Raw genomic sequence first — 14,523 nt, forward strand, 5'->3', positions numbered from 1 at the left:
AATAGTGAAATGTAGAAAAGTTTTCCTTTGAAATTAGGAGTAAGATAAGGGTGCGCATTGTTACAGCAGTTCTATTCAAATTGAACTGGAGGTCCTAGACAGTATAGTAATGCAAGAAAAAAATAAAAAGTGTAAGGATCAAAAAGGAAATGTCATAATTTGCAGATCACATTGTGAACATAGAAAATCCTGAAGAATCTTCAGATAAATTATTAGAATTAATAGGAATTTAAGATTGATCTGTTAAACATCATTTACACAAACCAATTTTATTTCTATAAACCAAACAATGTTAGAAGATAAAGAAACCATTTACAGTAGTCTCCAAAAATCAGGTACCTAGGATTAAATCTAATAGAATATGTGCAAGAACTCTATACAGAAAACATAAAACACTAATAAGAGAAAATGAAACTAAAAAATGGATTGTCATACCACATTCATAGATTGGAAAACTCAGTATTGTAAAGATGTAAATGTTCCCCAAACTGGTCTATTTAGATCAATGTAATCTCAATAAAAATACCAACAGATTTTTATTGGGAACTTTTCTAAACTGATTGTAATGTCTGTGGAAATGAAGAGGGCCAAGGATAACCAAGATACTCTCAAAGAACCAAAGGTAGAAGTGCTTGCTCTGCCCAACATGAAGATTTATTACAAAGCCATTAGGGTGATACTGGCAAAGAGTAGACAGACCAGTAGAAGAGAGTACTCACAGCCACTTGGATACTTGACTATGACAGAGGTGGCAGTATAGAGCAGTAGGCAAAGGGTAGACTTTTTAGTAAGAGGTCCTGGAACATTGGTATATCCATTTGGGGAAAAAAATGGAAATGGAATCTATCCCAAACTACTCACAAAAAAAGATCTATATGTGAAAGGAGAACTAATAAAGCTATTAAAAGATAATACCATAAAAAATCTTATTTTTTATTTTAGAGTGAGCAGGGGAGAGGGGCAGAGAGAGAGAAAGTCTTAAGCAGGCTCCATGCTCAGTGTATGGAGCCCAAGACAGGGGTCGATCCCATGACCCTGGGATCATGACCTGAGCTGAAATCAAGAGGTGGATGCTCAACCAACTGAGTCACCCACACATCCATTATTTAGTTTTTTTAAGTAAACTCTACCCCCCAATATGGAGCGCAAACTCACAAATCCAAGATCAAGAGTTGCATGCTCTAATGAATGAGCCAGCCAGGAGTCCCAAGAAAGAGATTTTTAAATTCCAGTACATCACCTACATTAAATAAACTTCAATAGACAAAGTCATAGGTAGGACCAGATATTAGCAACATATCCATAAAAGGTTCATATTAAGATGTTTTTAGCTCATACAAATCAATAAGAAAACAGTGTTTTAACTTTTTTATGTTTATTTATTTTTGAGACAGGGCGTGAGCAGGGGAGGGGCAGAGAGAGAGGGAGACACAGAATCAGAAGTAGGCTCTAGGCTCTGAGCTGTCAGCACAGAGCCCGACATGAGTCTCGAACTCACAAGCTGTGAGATCATGACCTGAGCTGAAGTCGGACAGTTAACCGACTGAGCCACCCAGGCACCCCACAATAAGAAAACAATAATAGGAATGTCACACAAGAAGGCATTTCGCTGGGGAAAAAAAGACATTTAGCTGTCTTGTAACCACGAAAAGGAGTTCAACCTCATTTGTAATTGAGGAAATGAAAATTAAAACCACAATGAGATACTACTACGTGCTCACCAGAATGACTAAGATTAAAATGCCTTACCAAGTGTTAGTATATAGAGTAATAACACTCATATACTTCTGAGAGTAATATAATTTGGTACACATGAGCACTTTTACACCAGGAAATGTAAAAGATTGTTCATAACAGTTTTATTTGTAATAGCTCCAAACTGGAAACAACCCATCCATCAACTGTAGAATAGATATGCAAATTGTGAATTTGTATACAATGGAATAGTATACGTTAAAACAAATGTTATTGTTACATACAATAATGTGGTTGACTCATAAAGACATAATGTTAAACAAAACAAGTGAGGTAAAAGTATAGCTAAGTTTAGGGATGCATCCTTTAGTGGTAAAAGGATAAAAACAAGGAAGTGAGCACCATAAAAGTCAGGATAAAGATTATCTTTTGGGAGAAAGGAGGCAGTTACAATCAGGAATGAGCCCATAGGAATTCCAAAAGTGTTGGTAATATTCTAGTTTTTTTTAATATATATGTGTGTGTGTGTGTGTGTGTGTGTGTATACACTTATATAAGTTTATTTATTTTGAGAGAGAGAGAGAGAGAGAGAATCCCTAGCAGGCTCCCATGTGGGACTTGAACTCACGAACTGTGAGATCATGACCTGAGCCAAAATCAAGAGTCAGATGCTCAACCAACTGAGCCACCCAGGCACCCCAGCAATATTCTGTTTCTTAATGTGAATGAATGTTGGTTACATGAATATTCTTGACTGTTTGTTAAGGTGTACATTTATATTTCATGCTCTTTTCTGTATGAGCACAGTTAACCCTTGAACAACATGGGTGAACAGCATGGATCCACTTATACGTTGTTTTTTTTTTTTGATAAGTACAGTATAGTACCATAAATATTTTTTCTTCCTTTTGATTTTCTTTCCTTAGCTTGCCTTATTTTAAGAATACAGTATATAATACATATAACACACAGTATGTGTTGATCAGCTGTTTATCAGTAAGGTTTCCAGTCAACAGTAGGCTCTTAGTAGTTAAGTTTTGGGGAGCCAAAAGTTATGTGGATTTTTGACTATGCAGGGGATTGGCACCCCTAACCCTGCATTATACAGGAATCAACTGCCTTATTTTTTTCTTGAGCAAAAGTTATAAAATGGTTAATATGACAATATGGCTGGGCAAAGAAAAACAAAAATATACAATCATCTTTAAAGGAATATTTCTATTACAAACCAACCTCTCTAATGTAGTATCTCTTACATGACAGGGTTGTAAAGTGAAGGACCACATAGTTGCTCTTCATGATCAAAGTGAAGGCGGAGATTTGCTGTCGTGTCCAACCACTAGAATACTGGACGATCTGCACAAACACAAAGATGTCATTGTTGTGCCTTTTTCTAAAGATACAGTTAGGTGAGGTGGGGGTGGGGGGACGCGCTGCAGCGCTTTATTCAGTGCTTCCCATCTCAGAATCCTCGTGCCTCCCCAAACCAATAATGGCAGTCCCCACATAGCTTACGTTATTCCAGAAAGCTTACTGAAATTATATGTCAGCTTGCAGTAAGAGCAAGCAGGTGTTTATTTGATAGAAAAAATATGGGAGGTCCAAGGGAAAGAAAAACTAATAAAAAGAGTCTTTGGTGATTGAAAGGTTGGGACCTGCAATTCAGTTTTTGAGGGTTTTTTTTTCTTTTTCGAAGTCATTTAAGCCCTTTTTAAATCCTTGATTGATACAACTAGAAAAAAAATGATTAAGGGTTTCTTTGCATAAATTTGAACTCCTTGATTTAATAATTTCTGAAGTCACTTCTATCATTTTGCAATTGCAGTAAGCTGTCAGGTTGGGGGTAGGGGGACCCTTTCCTGAAGGCTATTCTCATAAAAGTACCAGTGTTAGCAGCCCATTTGACTACCTGGCAAGTAGGATGCTTGGAATGCAGTAGTGCCTCCCCTGTATGGAGTGCCTTCTGCTAGGGGAAATCACTGGAGGAATTAAGAAATGGAAATGTTGAGGTGGCGTGCCTTATACTCAAGAACTATATTTCTAAAGAACATTTATAAAACATTTGCAATAAAAATAGACATCATTTGCATTTAACTTCTTCTGAAATTGAACATTTCTCCCTAAAATCTCTTTTTCTTTCAAGTGATTCTGGGGTTGGTCCCTGTGATGAAAAGGGTCTAGACTGTGATGTTTTATTGGAGCCAAATACACCATGGGGCCCCAAAAGTGGGGAGCTCAATGCTGTGAGTAGCTTGTTTCACTTATTCTTTTTTGATATGAACAATTGGTGACATTTAATCTTTGACAGAAATGTGATGGGTTTAAACTGAAATTGACATTTTCAATTAATAAACATTTACTGACTATCTGATCATAACAAATGCTGAGTTAGTAGGACTGTAAGGGTAATAGGACATGTTCCTTGCCCTCAACTAATAATTAATCAACTTCAGTTTGGGGAAAAAATATAACATGTTCTTCAGAGGTTTTATTATGAACAAGTAATGATTTGAGGATTGAAGATAGTGTGAATGGGATATTTTGTCCCCTCCTAATTCTAATTCTGTAAACTTTTTTGGTATGAAATTTTTTTTTTAATTGAAATCAGGAATGCATTTAGTTTTTGCAGGGTTTCAAAACTGAAATATTTTTCAGGTGGCCAGATAGCTTTAATTCCTTTGAGTCTTATTACTGACAACCAGGGAATCTCTATTTGCCCATGAACTTCCTTGCTTTGTATTGGCTGAGGTATCGTTTACTTGACAAAGTGAAATATTCTATGTAAAATGTATTGTCAACTCCAAATGGCTACAAATATTCAATCATTATCATTCTTTAATTATGTACAATATAGCAAATGAGGTTTTTTGAATATCCATATATAATTTGGTTCTTGAATCTATAATAAAATGTAAACATTAAAAAGTGATTGAAATAGTTCAAAAATTAAATCATATTATCTCTGCCTGTGGTTTACTTATCCTTTGGAAATGATACAGGGAAGTGTTGATTTTCCTTTTTGTTTTTTTGTTTTGTTTTTAATGCTTATTTATTTTGAGAGAGAGTGAGTAAGAAAGGGTTCGGAGACAGGGCAGAGACCGTGAGAGAGTATCCAAAGTGGGCTCTGCACTGACAGCAGAGAGCCCATTGCAGGGCTTGAACTCACGAACTGTGAGATCACGACCCCAGCTGAAGTTGGATGTTTAACCAGCTGAGCCACCCAGGTGCCCCAGAAGTGTTATTTTCTTTTTCTTTCTTTCTTTTTTTTTAATGTTTGTTTATTTTGAGCGAGTGAGTGAGCATGAGCAGAGAGAGGGAGTAGAGGGAGAGTGAACAGAAAGAGAGGGGAAGAGAGAATCCCAAGCAGGCTCCATGCTGTCAGCACAGAGCCCAATGCAGGGCTTGATCTCACAAACTGTGAGATCATGACCTAAGCCGAAATCAAAACTCAAACACTTAAGACTGAGCAAACCCAGGTGCCCCGATTTTCTTTTTCTTTCTTTTCTTTTTATAAACATATACATCTTTTTCTAGACAGCCGTTATAAAAACCTTGTAAAACATCATTTTCAGCCTGAGTTTTAAGTTGTTTCAACCTGGAAAGGAACTATACTTGCAGCTTTTTTCAACTCTTACAGTATCCACATGAAAATAAGGAACTGCAATCTGGGTAGATACAAATTTATTAATCTCTCATTCCTTTGTCTTATAGTTTTTGTCACTGAAAAACTGGACTCTGCAACTGGTAAGTAAGCAACTATACTTTACTTTCATAGATCTCTTGCTTCCAAAACTAAAGTTTAGTTTAATAGAATCTTACCAGTATCTTATTTTACAGACTTTAGTTCAATGCAGTTATCTTTTTCAGCTTCTGTAATTTTGTACTTACTAAAAATGCCATTGTTTAAAACAGACATATACTCCATAAGTCTCTTTGATGGCTTTTTTGAAGTCACTTTTAAGTCACATTAGGTCATAGAACAAAGCAACAAATGTATTAAATTCCAGGTATTTGGTGGTTTGATTGACACGTTGGTTGATTTTTTTTTTTTTTTACCTCTTTGCCATCACCCCGCCATGTGCCACCAATATTCAGAAGAATGGAAATGGAATTTGGATCAGTGATGACAGAAAGCAGGGTGGGTAGATGCAGGAAGCTGATGCAGATATGGTTGAGTAATCCAAGGCCACGGTTATCCAGGGAATGTGTACATATGGTTGCTTATGGGACTACTTTAATACTAGCAATTATTATATTTTAATGTAATCCTAATATCAAGGAACATGCATTCAGTTAGGTGATAGAGGTATAGTTTGACAAATGCTGATGACCTATTATGGACCCAACACTCTACTAGAATATGCGAAGGAAATAAATAAAAGATATTTAATGTAATGTGATCCTCTCCTAAATGTAGAACTTCTTATGGCCATTTCCTGAATGTTGTATTAGGTATTGGTCATTTTATTAGCTCTTGTTTGACTCATTAAATTTAGATAAATTTGAAAGCATCCATTAGAGATATATTAATATGTTTTTAAAAGGGTGTGTGTGTGTGTTTTTTTTTTAATTCAGAAACAACAATCATTATTTTCGGAAGAAGAAGAATATACCACTGGATCTGAGGTCACTGAAGATGAAGTTGGAGATGAAGAAGAAATATCCAAGAAACAAAGTACTGATTTCTAAGATAAAGTCAAGTCTCACTTTTATGAAGGGGTTGCATTCTAAAGGCTCTAATGCAAGGGATGATGAATTAGCTTTGTAAGTCTACATGGTAGGTTACAACATGGAAAAAAAATAAATAAAGGAGGCTTCAGGCTTCATCAAGATTCTCTAACCCTGGCACCAACACAGAATAATCACAAAGTTATTTAAAAAGTGCAGTGTACTGAGAAATAATCCTCCAAGTTTTCATTTCAAGTGTAACCTAAGGGGTTTCTCAAAATGTATGACTTATATCAGTGTACCAGAGATGATTTGAAGTGACACTGTTCGAGCCCCACATCAGGCTTTGTGCTGACAGCTCAGAGCCTGGAGCCTGCTTCAGAATCTGTGTCTCCCTCTCTGTCTGCCCCTCCCCCATTCATGCTCTGTCTGTCTGTCTCTCAAAAAATAAACATAATAACAAAAAAAATTTTTTTGAAGTGACCTCAAATGAAGCACCAGAGTATGATTTTTAAAAAACTAAAAACATGATTTTATACAACTACAGAATGAACTTGTGTCAACATTTTTCAACTCATTAGTGAGAGAAACAGCCAAAGTTGGTTCAGAGAACATTTGAAGGCTTGGGTATTTATAGACACTTGAAAAAGAATGTTAAAAAGGATTGCAAGTTAGCAGCAAAACTGATTGATACTAGGCAGTAACTGATAACCTTTGAGGTTATCTTTTCTTCTAAAAAAGAATCATTTGCATTTCTATTAGACACAAAAATCTGCAAGTTAACCTAAGACTTCATGTCCTCTGGGCCTTCAATAACAGTAAATAGGAAAGACACAAGGACATTTTCTTTGAGAATTAAGTAATTCTTACATGGGCCTTTTTTTTTTTTAATATAATTATTGTCAAATTAGCTTACATACAACACCCAGTGCTCATCCCAACAAGTGCAATATTACACTATTGCAATATTACAATATTCCATTGTGTGAGTGTATCACCCATTGTGTGAGTATATCACCTCCTCAATGGCCGTCACCCATTTTCCCTCCCCTCCACCCCCCTCTACCCCCTCCACCCTCAGTTTCTTCTCTGTATTTAAGAGTCTCTTGTGGTTTGCTTCCTTCCCTCTCTGTAACTGTTTTTTTCCCCTTCCCTTCCCCTATGGTCTTCTGTTAAGTTTCTCAAGATCCACATATGAGTGAAAACATTGATATCTGTCCTCTGACTGACTTATTTCACTCAGCATAATACCTTCCAGTTCCATCCATGTTGCTGCAAATGGCATGATTTCATACTTTCTCATTGCCAAGTGGTATTCCATTGTATATATAAACCACATCTTCTTTATTCATTTGTCAGTTGATGGACATTTAGGCTCTTTCCATAATTTGGCTATTGTTGAAAGTGCCGCTGCAAACATTGGGGTACATGTGCCCCTATGCATCAGCACTCCTGTATCCCTTGGGTAAATTCCTAGTAGTGCTATTGCTGAGATATAGGGTAGATCTATTTTTAATTTTTTGAGGAACCTCCACACTGTTTTCCAGAGCAGCTGCACCAGTTTGCATTCCCACAAACAGTGCAAGAGGGTTCCTGTTTCTCCGCATCCTCACCGGCATCTGTAGTTTCCTGAGTTGTTCATTTTAGCCACTCTGACAGGTGTGAGGTGGTATCTCAGTGTGGCTTTGATTTTACACAGGGCTTTTAAACAGTCCTCCAATATGACACTAAAAGGACATGCAACCCTCCCTTTGTCTTTTTTCCAACTTTTACGTAATTTTTCTTTATGTGTTCAATCCTCTTATTAAAAACTAGTCCTTTATCAATTACTTTTAAATTATAATTAGTCAAGAAGAAAATGCTGCTGTGTTTTGTGTGGGCTTTTTTACCTACAGTTGATTGAGGTAGAATTTATATGTAATAAAATTCACCCATTTTTAAGTGTATATATTGAGTTTTAGCATACAATTGGGTAATCACCACCAAAATCAAGACCTAGAACATCACTCCAAAAAGTTATCTCCTGCCCGTTTACACTCCTCTAAGGTCTCGTGTGAGTGGCATCCTGAGTAGTATTTTGTGTGTGTAGCTTCTTTCACTTAGTATGATGTTTTTGAGATTCGTCCATATTGTGTGTATCAGTAGTTTGTTTCTTTTTATTTCACAGAAGTATTCCATTGTGTGAGTATATCATAATTTGTGTATCCATTCACCATTTCATGGACATTTGGGTTGATTCCGTTCTTGGCTATTAACAAATAATGCTGCCATGAACGTTTGCATACAAGGCCGTGTGGACATATGTTTTCATTTTTCTTGGGTAGATACCTAGGAGTGGAATTGCTGGGTCATATGGTAAGTGTTAACGTTTAACTTTGAAAGAAACTGCCAGACTGTTTTGCAAAGTGACTACCATTTTGCGTTCTACCAGCAACGTATGAGTTCAGTTGCTATATGTTTCTACCAATATTTGGTATTATTGTTACTTTTTTTTTTTAACTTTAGCCATTCTAGTGTAGGTATATAATTCTGGGCATCTTCTCATGTGCTCACTGGCCATTTATATATCTTTTTCATGAAGTATCTGTTTAAATGATCTTTTACCTGTTTTTCAGTTGGATTGTTTGCCTCATTATTGAATTATAAGCATTCCTTATATATTTTTGGATACAAGTTCATATGTTTTGCAAATATTTGCCCCTAGTTTGTGGCTTGCCTTTTAATTTTATTAATGATGTCTTTTGGGGGCACCTGGGGCACTTAGTTGGTTAAGTGTCCAACTGTTGGTATTGGCTTAAGTCCTGATCTCAGGATTCTGGGAGCCCAACGTGAGATCATGGGATGATCTCACAGTCATGGAATAGAACAGCATGGAGCCTGCTTGGGAATTTTCAAGCAGTTCTTTTTTTTTTTTTTTTTTTTAATTTTTTAAAAAATGTTTATTCATTTTTGAGAGAGAATACAAGTAGGGGAGGGGCAGAGAGCAGGCTCCATGCTCTGAGCTGTCAGCACAGAGCCCGACACAGGGCTTGAACCCACGAACTGTGAGATCAGGACCTGAGCTGAAGTCAGACACTTAACCAACTGAGCCACCCAGGCGCTCTCTCTCCCTTTTCTTCTATTCCTGTCCTGCGCGTGTGCACACACTCTGTCTCTCAAATAAATTTTTAAAAAATGATGTCTTTTGAAGAGCAAAAGGTTTTAATTTCATGAACTCTAATGTTTTTGTGTCCCTTTTATGTTTCATACTTTAATAACTAAGAAATCTTTGTTTACCCCAAGGTCACAAAGATTTTCTGCTGTTTTCTTCTAGAAATTGTATGATTTTAGCTTTTGTATTTAATTCTATGATCTCTTCCAGGTAAATTTTTGTGTATCGTATAAGTTAGGGGTCGAGCTTCCCTTTGTTTTCCTATAGGCATAGCCAATTTTTCCAGAACCATTTGTTGAAAAGAATGTTCTTTCCCCATTGGATTACCTTGACACTTTTGTTAAAAAATCAACTGATCATTTACATGTGGATCTATTTTTAAACTCTTTGTTTTCTTCCATTGATTTTTATGTATCCTTTATTTACATCAGTGTATGAGTACCACATGGTCTTAATTTTTGTAGCTTTTAGTGATTCCTGAAATCTGGTGATGTGAGTTCTTCAAAATTGTTCTTTTATTTTTAGATCATTTTTGTATTTCTAGGTGCTTTGCATTTCCTGTCCATTTTAGAACAAAGGTAACTACTTCTACAAAAAAACTGCTGGAACTTTCATTAGGATTGTGTTGAATCATATATCAATTTGGAGAGAATTGCTTTTTTTTTTTTTTTTTAACAATGGCAAGTCTTCCAATCCATGAATACAAAATATCTTTCCATTTATTTAGTTCTCTAATGTCTCTCAACAATGTTTTATAGTTTCAGTATGCAGATATTGAACATCTTTTGTTCAGTTTATTCCTAAGTGCTTTTTTAAATGCTGTTATAAATGGAAGTAGGTTTTTTAAATTTTTCCAACTTTTCAGTTGTTACAGTTGACCTTGTTTCTTGTGCCCTTGCTAATTTCACATAATTTTTCTTTGCTTATTAGATTCCTTTCCAGTGTGTATGCTTTTTATTTCTTTGTCTTGCTTTTTTGCACTCATTAGGGCCTCATATTGACTAGAAGTAGAACACATGTCCTTACCTTGCTCCCTATCTTAAGGGGAAAGCATTCATTCTTTAACCATTAAGTATAAAATATTAGTGGTTGGTTTCTCATAAATGCCCTTTCTCAGGTTGAGGAAGTTCTTTTCTGTTTCTAAGTTGTTGAATTATTAGGTGAATGGGTGTTGAATTTTGTTAAATGTTTTTTCCCCATCTATTGAGATGATGATACAGGTTTTCTCCATATTATCAGTATGAGAAATTGAAATCGGTTTTTCAAGTGTTATGCCAATCTTCTAGGGTAAACTCCACTTGGTCATGAAGTATTTTTCTTTTTATATATTAATGTATTTGACTTGCTAATATTTTGTTAAGGATTGTTTGTGTTTATGAGTGATATTAGTTTTTTGTTTTTAGTTTCCTATGACATCGTCTTTAAGTTTGGTTATTAGGATAATACTAATCTTATAAAATGAGTTGGAAAGTGTTCTCCTCACTTTTCTGAAAGAACTTGTGTACTGTTTGTATGATTTGTCCCTGAAATGTATGATAAAATTCATCAGTGGAGTCATCTGGGCCTACAGTTTTCTTTTGGGGAAGGTTTTTAATTAATTATGAATTTATTACCTTCAGTGTAGTGCTATTCAGGTTTTCTATTTCTTCTTGAATCTGATAACTTGTGTCTTTCAAGGAATTTCTCCATTTTTATCCAGGTTGTCAAATGTATTGGCATAAAGTTGCTTACAATATTTTCTTATCCTTTTCTGTCTAAAAGATCTGTAGTGATGTCCCTCTTTCAATCCTGATAATTGGTAATTTGTGTTTTATCACTTTTTTCTTGAACAGTTTAGCTAGAGGTTTATTTTACTGATCTTTTCAAGGAATCACCTTTTGATTTTATTGATTTTTCTCTATGGTTTGTCAATTTTGTATTTCATTGGTTGTCACTCTTATATTTAGCATTTCCTTCCTTGTAATTGTTTTGTTTTGTTTTGTTTCAATATATGAAGTTTATTGTCACATTGGTTTCCATACAACACCCAGTGCTCATCCCAAAAGGTGCCCTCCTCAATACCCATCACCCACCCTCCCCTCCCTCCCACCCCCTATCAACCCTCAGTTTGTTCTCAGTTTTTAAGTCTCTTATGCTTTGGCTCTCTCTCCCACTCTAACCTCTTTTTTTTTTTTTTTTCCTTCCTTCCCCTCCTCCATGGGTTTCTGTTAAGTTTCTCAGGATCTGCATAAGAGTGAAAACATATGGTATCTGTCTTTCTCTGTATGGCTTATTTCACTTAGCATCACACTCTCCAGTTCCATCCACGTTGCTACAAAGGGCCATATTTCATTCTTTCTCATTGCCACGTAGAATTCCATTGTGTATATAAACCACAATTTCTTTATCCATTCATCAGTTGATGGACATTTAGGCTCTTTCCATAATTTGGCTATTGTTGAGAGTGCTGCTATAAACATTGGGGTACAAGTGCCCCTATGCATCAGCACTCCTGTATCCCTTGGGTAAATTCCTAGCAGGGCTATTGCTGGGTCATAGGGTAGGTCTATTTTTAATTTTTTGAGGAACCTCCACGCTGTTTTCCAGAGTGGCTGCACCAATTTGCATTCCCACCAACAGTGCAAGAGGGTTCCCGTTTCTCCACATCCTCGCCAGCATCTATAGTCTCCTGATTTGTTCATTTTGGCCACTCTGACTGGCGTGAGGTGATATCTGAGTGTGGTTTTGATTTGTATTTCCCTGATGAGGAGCGACGTTGAACATCTTTTCATGTGCCTGTTGGCCATCTGGATGTCTTCTTTAGAGAAGTGTCTATTCATGTTTTCTGCCCATTTCTTCACTGGGTTGTTTTTCGGGTGTGGAGTTTGGTGAGCTCTTTATAGATTTTGGATACTAGCCCTTTGTCCGATATGTCATTTGCAAATATCTTTTCCCATTCCGTTGGTTGCCTTTTAGTTTTGCTGTGCAGAAGCTTTTTATCTTCGTGAGGTCCCAGTAGTTCATTTTTGCTTTTAATTCCCTTGCCTTTGGAGATGTGTCAAGTAAGAAATTGCTACGGCTGAGGTCAGAGAGGTCTTTTCCTGCTTTCTCCTCTAAGGTTTTGATGGTTTCCTGTCTCACATTCAGGTCCTTTATCCATTTTGAGTTTATTTTTGTGAATGGTGTGAGAAAGTGGTCTAGTTTCAACCTTCTGCATGTTGCTGTCCAGTTCTCCCAGCACCATTTGTTAAAGAGACTGTCTTTTTTCCATTGGATATTCTTTTCTGCTTTGTCAAAGATGAGTTGGCCATACGTTTGTGGGTCTAGTTCTGGGGTTTCTATTCTATTCCATTGGTCTATGTGTCTGTTTTTGTGCCACCTTGTAATTATTTTGAACTTAATTTCCTTTATTTCTTTTTTAACTTCTTAAGGTAGAAACTTACTGGTTTTTTTACTTTTCTTCTTTTCTAATACAAGCATTTAAAGCTGTAAGATTTGCTCTAAACACCACTTTAACTATTTCCCACAGGCTTTGTTATGTCTTGTTTCCATTTATAATCAGTACAGAATATTTTCTAATTCCCATTATGATTTTGTTTTTGTTTGACACATGTGTTATTTGGTAGTATGTTGTTTAATTTCCAAATATTTTCAGATTGTCTGGGTATTTTCAGTTACAGGTTTCTAACTTAATCCCATCGTGGTCAGAGAACATACTCTATGTTGTTTCATCCCTTAAATTTTATTGATACATGTTCCACATGTGCATGAAAAGAATGTGAAATCTGTTGTTGGTGTAGTCTATAAATGTTAAGTTGTTTTGGTTATCTGTTGCAAAGCTTCTATAGTTGTGCTCTTTTTCTGACTGCTTATTTCTAACTTCTTGTTCCACTGATTAGTAAAAGAAGGTGTTGAAATCTCCAGCTATAATTGTTAATATATGTATTTTTCCTTTTAAGTCTACTAGTTTTTATTTTGTGTACATTACAGCTTTATGATTAGGCATACATATATAGTGTATTGACTCTTTTATCATTATAATATATTCCTCTTTGTCTGTAGTAAAACTGTCTTGAAGTCTGTTTGGTACTCATATTATCACTCTAGATTTGTTTACTGTTTGAATGGCATATCTTCTTCCTATCCTTTTATTTTTAACCTCTTTGTGTTTCTGACTTAAAGTGTATATCTTGTAGATAGCATGTTGTTGAAAACCGCTTTTTTATCCAGTTTGACAGTTTGCCTTTTGATTGGAGTATGTATTCTATTTATATTTAATGTGTTTAATGATGTGGTTGCATTAGTTCTGCCATTTTGCTATTCATTTTCTAATTATTTCAGATGTTTTGTTTCTCTTATTTCGCCTTTCTTGCTTTTTTTGTGCTAAGAAAATAAATTTAGTATATCATTCTAATTATTTTACTGGCTTTTTAGTTGTATTTCTTTGCATTTTATTGTTCTAAAGATTACAACACCATCTTTAACCTATCACAGTCTACTTAAAGCTAATAAGAATCACTTTAGGTAAAATATAACCCTAAAGTAAGATAGTTTCCTTAGTTTTTCCTTCTTTGTGCCATTGTTACTTATCTTTATAAATTATACAGAATTACATTATGTGTTACAATTTTTGCTTTAAACAGTTCTATGTCATTCAAAGAATGTAGAGGGGCAAAATAAAATATATATACATTTAGTCTTTTATATTTACATATTTACTATTTTTTTATATCTGAGTAATTGTCATGCAATGTTGTTTTCTTTCATTCTGAAGAACTTTGATTATTTCCTATAGTGTAGGCATACTAGCAATAAATTCTTTCATTTTTACTTATCTGAAAATCTCTTCATTTCCCTTTTTTTTAAAAGATTGTATTCTTAAGTAATTTCTACACCCAACGTGGGGCCCCAACCACAACCCGAGATCAAGAGTCACACTTTCTACCAACTGAGCCATCCAGGTGCCCCTCACTTTGATTTCTAAGTACAGTTTCTCCAATATAGAATTCTTATGTAACAATTATTTTTTT

General features: G+C 35.4%; 1 protein-coding gene across 4 annotated transcripts in view; it reads left to right on the top strand.

The window, feature by feature from the left end:
* Positions 1-14,523, top strand: part of SANBR (SANT and BTB domain regulator of CSR) — a 68,775-nt gene that overhangs the window by 44,529 nt on the left and 9,723 nt on the right. For all 4 annotated transcript variants that reach the window (XM_023251689.2, XM_023251694.2, XM_023251693.2 and 1 more), the window contains 4 exons: positions 2,959-3,104; positions 3,839-3,938; positions 5,407-5,439; positions 6,271-6,370. In XM_023251689.2, the coding sequence (XP_023107457.1) occupies positions 2,959-3,104; positions 3,839-3,938; positions 5,407-5,439; positions 6,271-6,370 (379 nt within the window). The remainder of the gene's footprint in view (positions 1-2,958; positions 3,105-3,838; positions 3,939-5,406; positions 5,440-6,270; positions 6,371-14,523) is intronic.

The sequence above is a fragment of the Felis catus genome, chromosome A3, assembly GCF_018350175.1.
Source record: "Felis catus isolate Fca126 chromosome A3, F.catus_Fca126_mat1.0, whole genome shotgun sequence".
NCBI classification, from domain to species: domain Eukaryota; kingdom Metazoa; phylum Chordata; class Mammalia; order Carnivora; family Felidae; genus Felis; species Felis catus.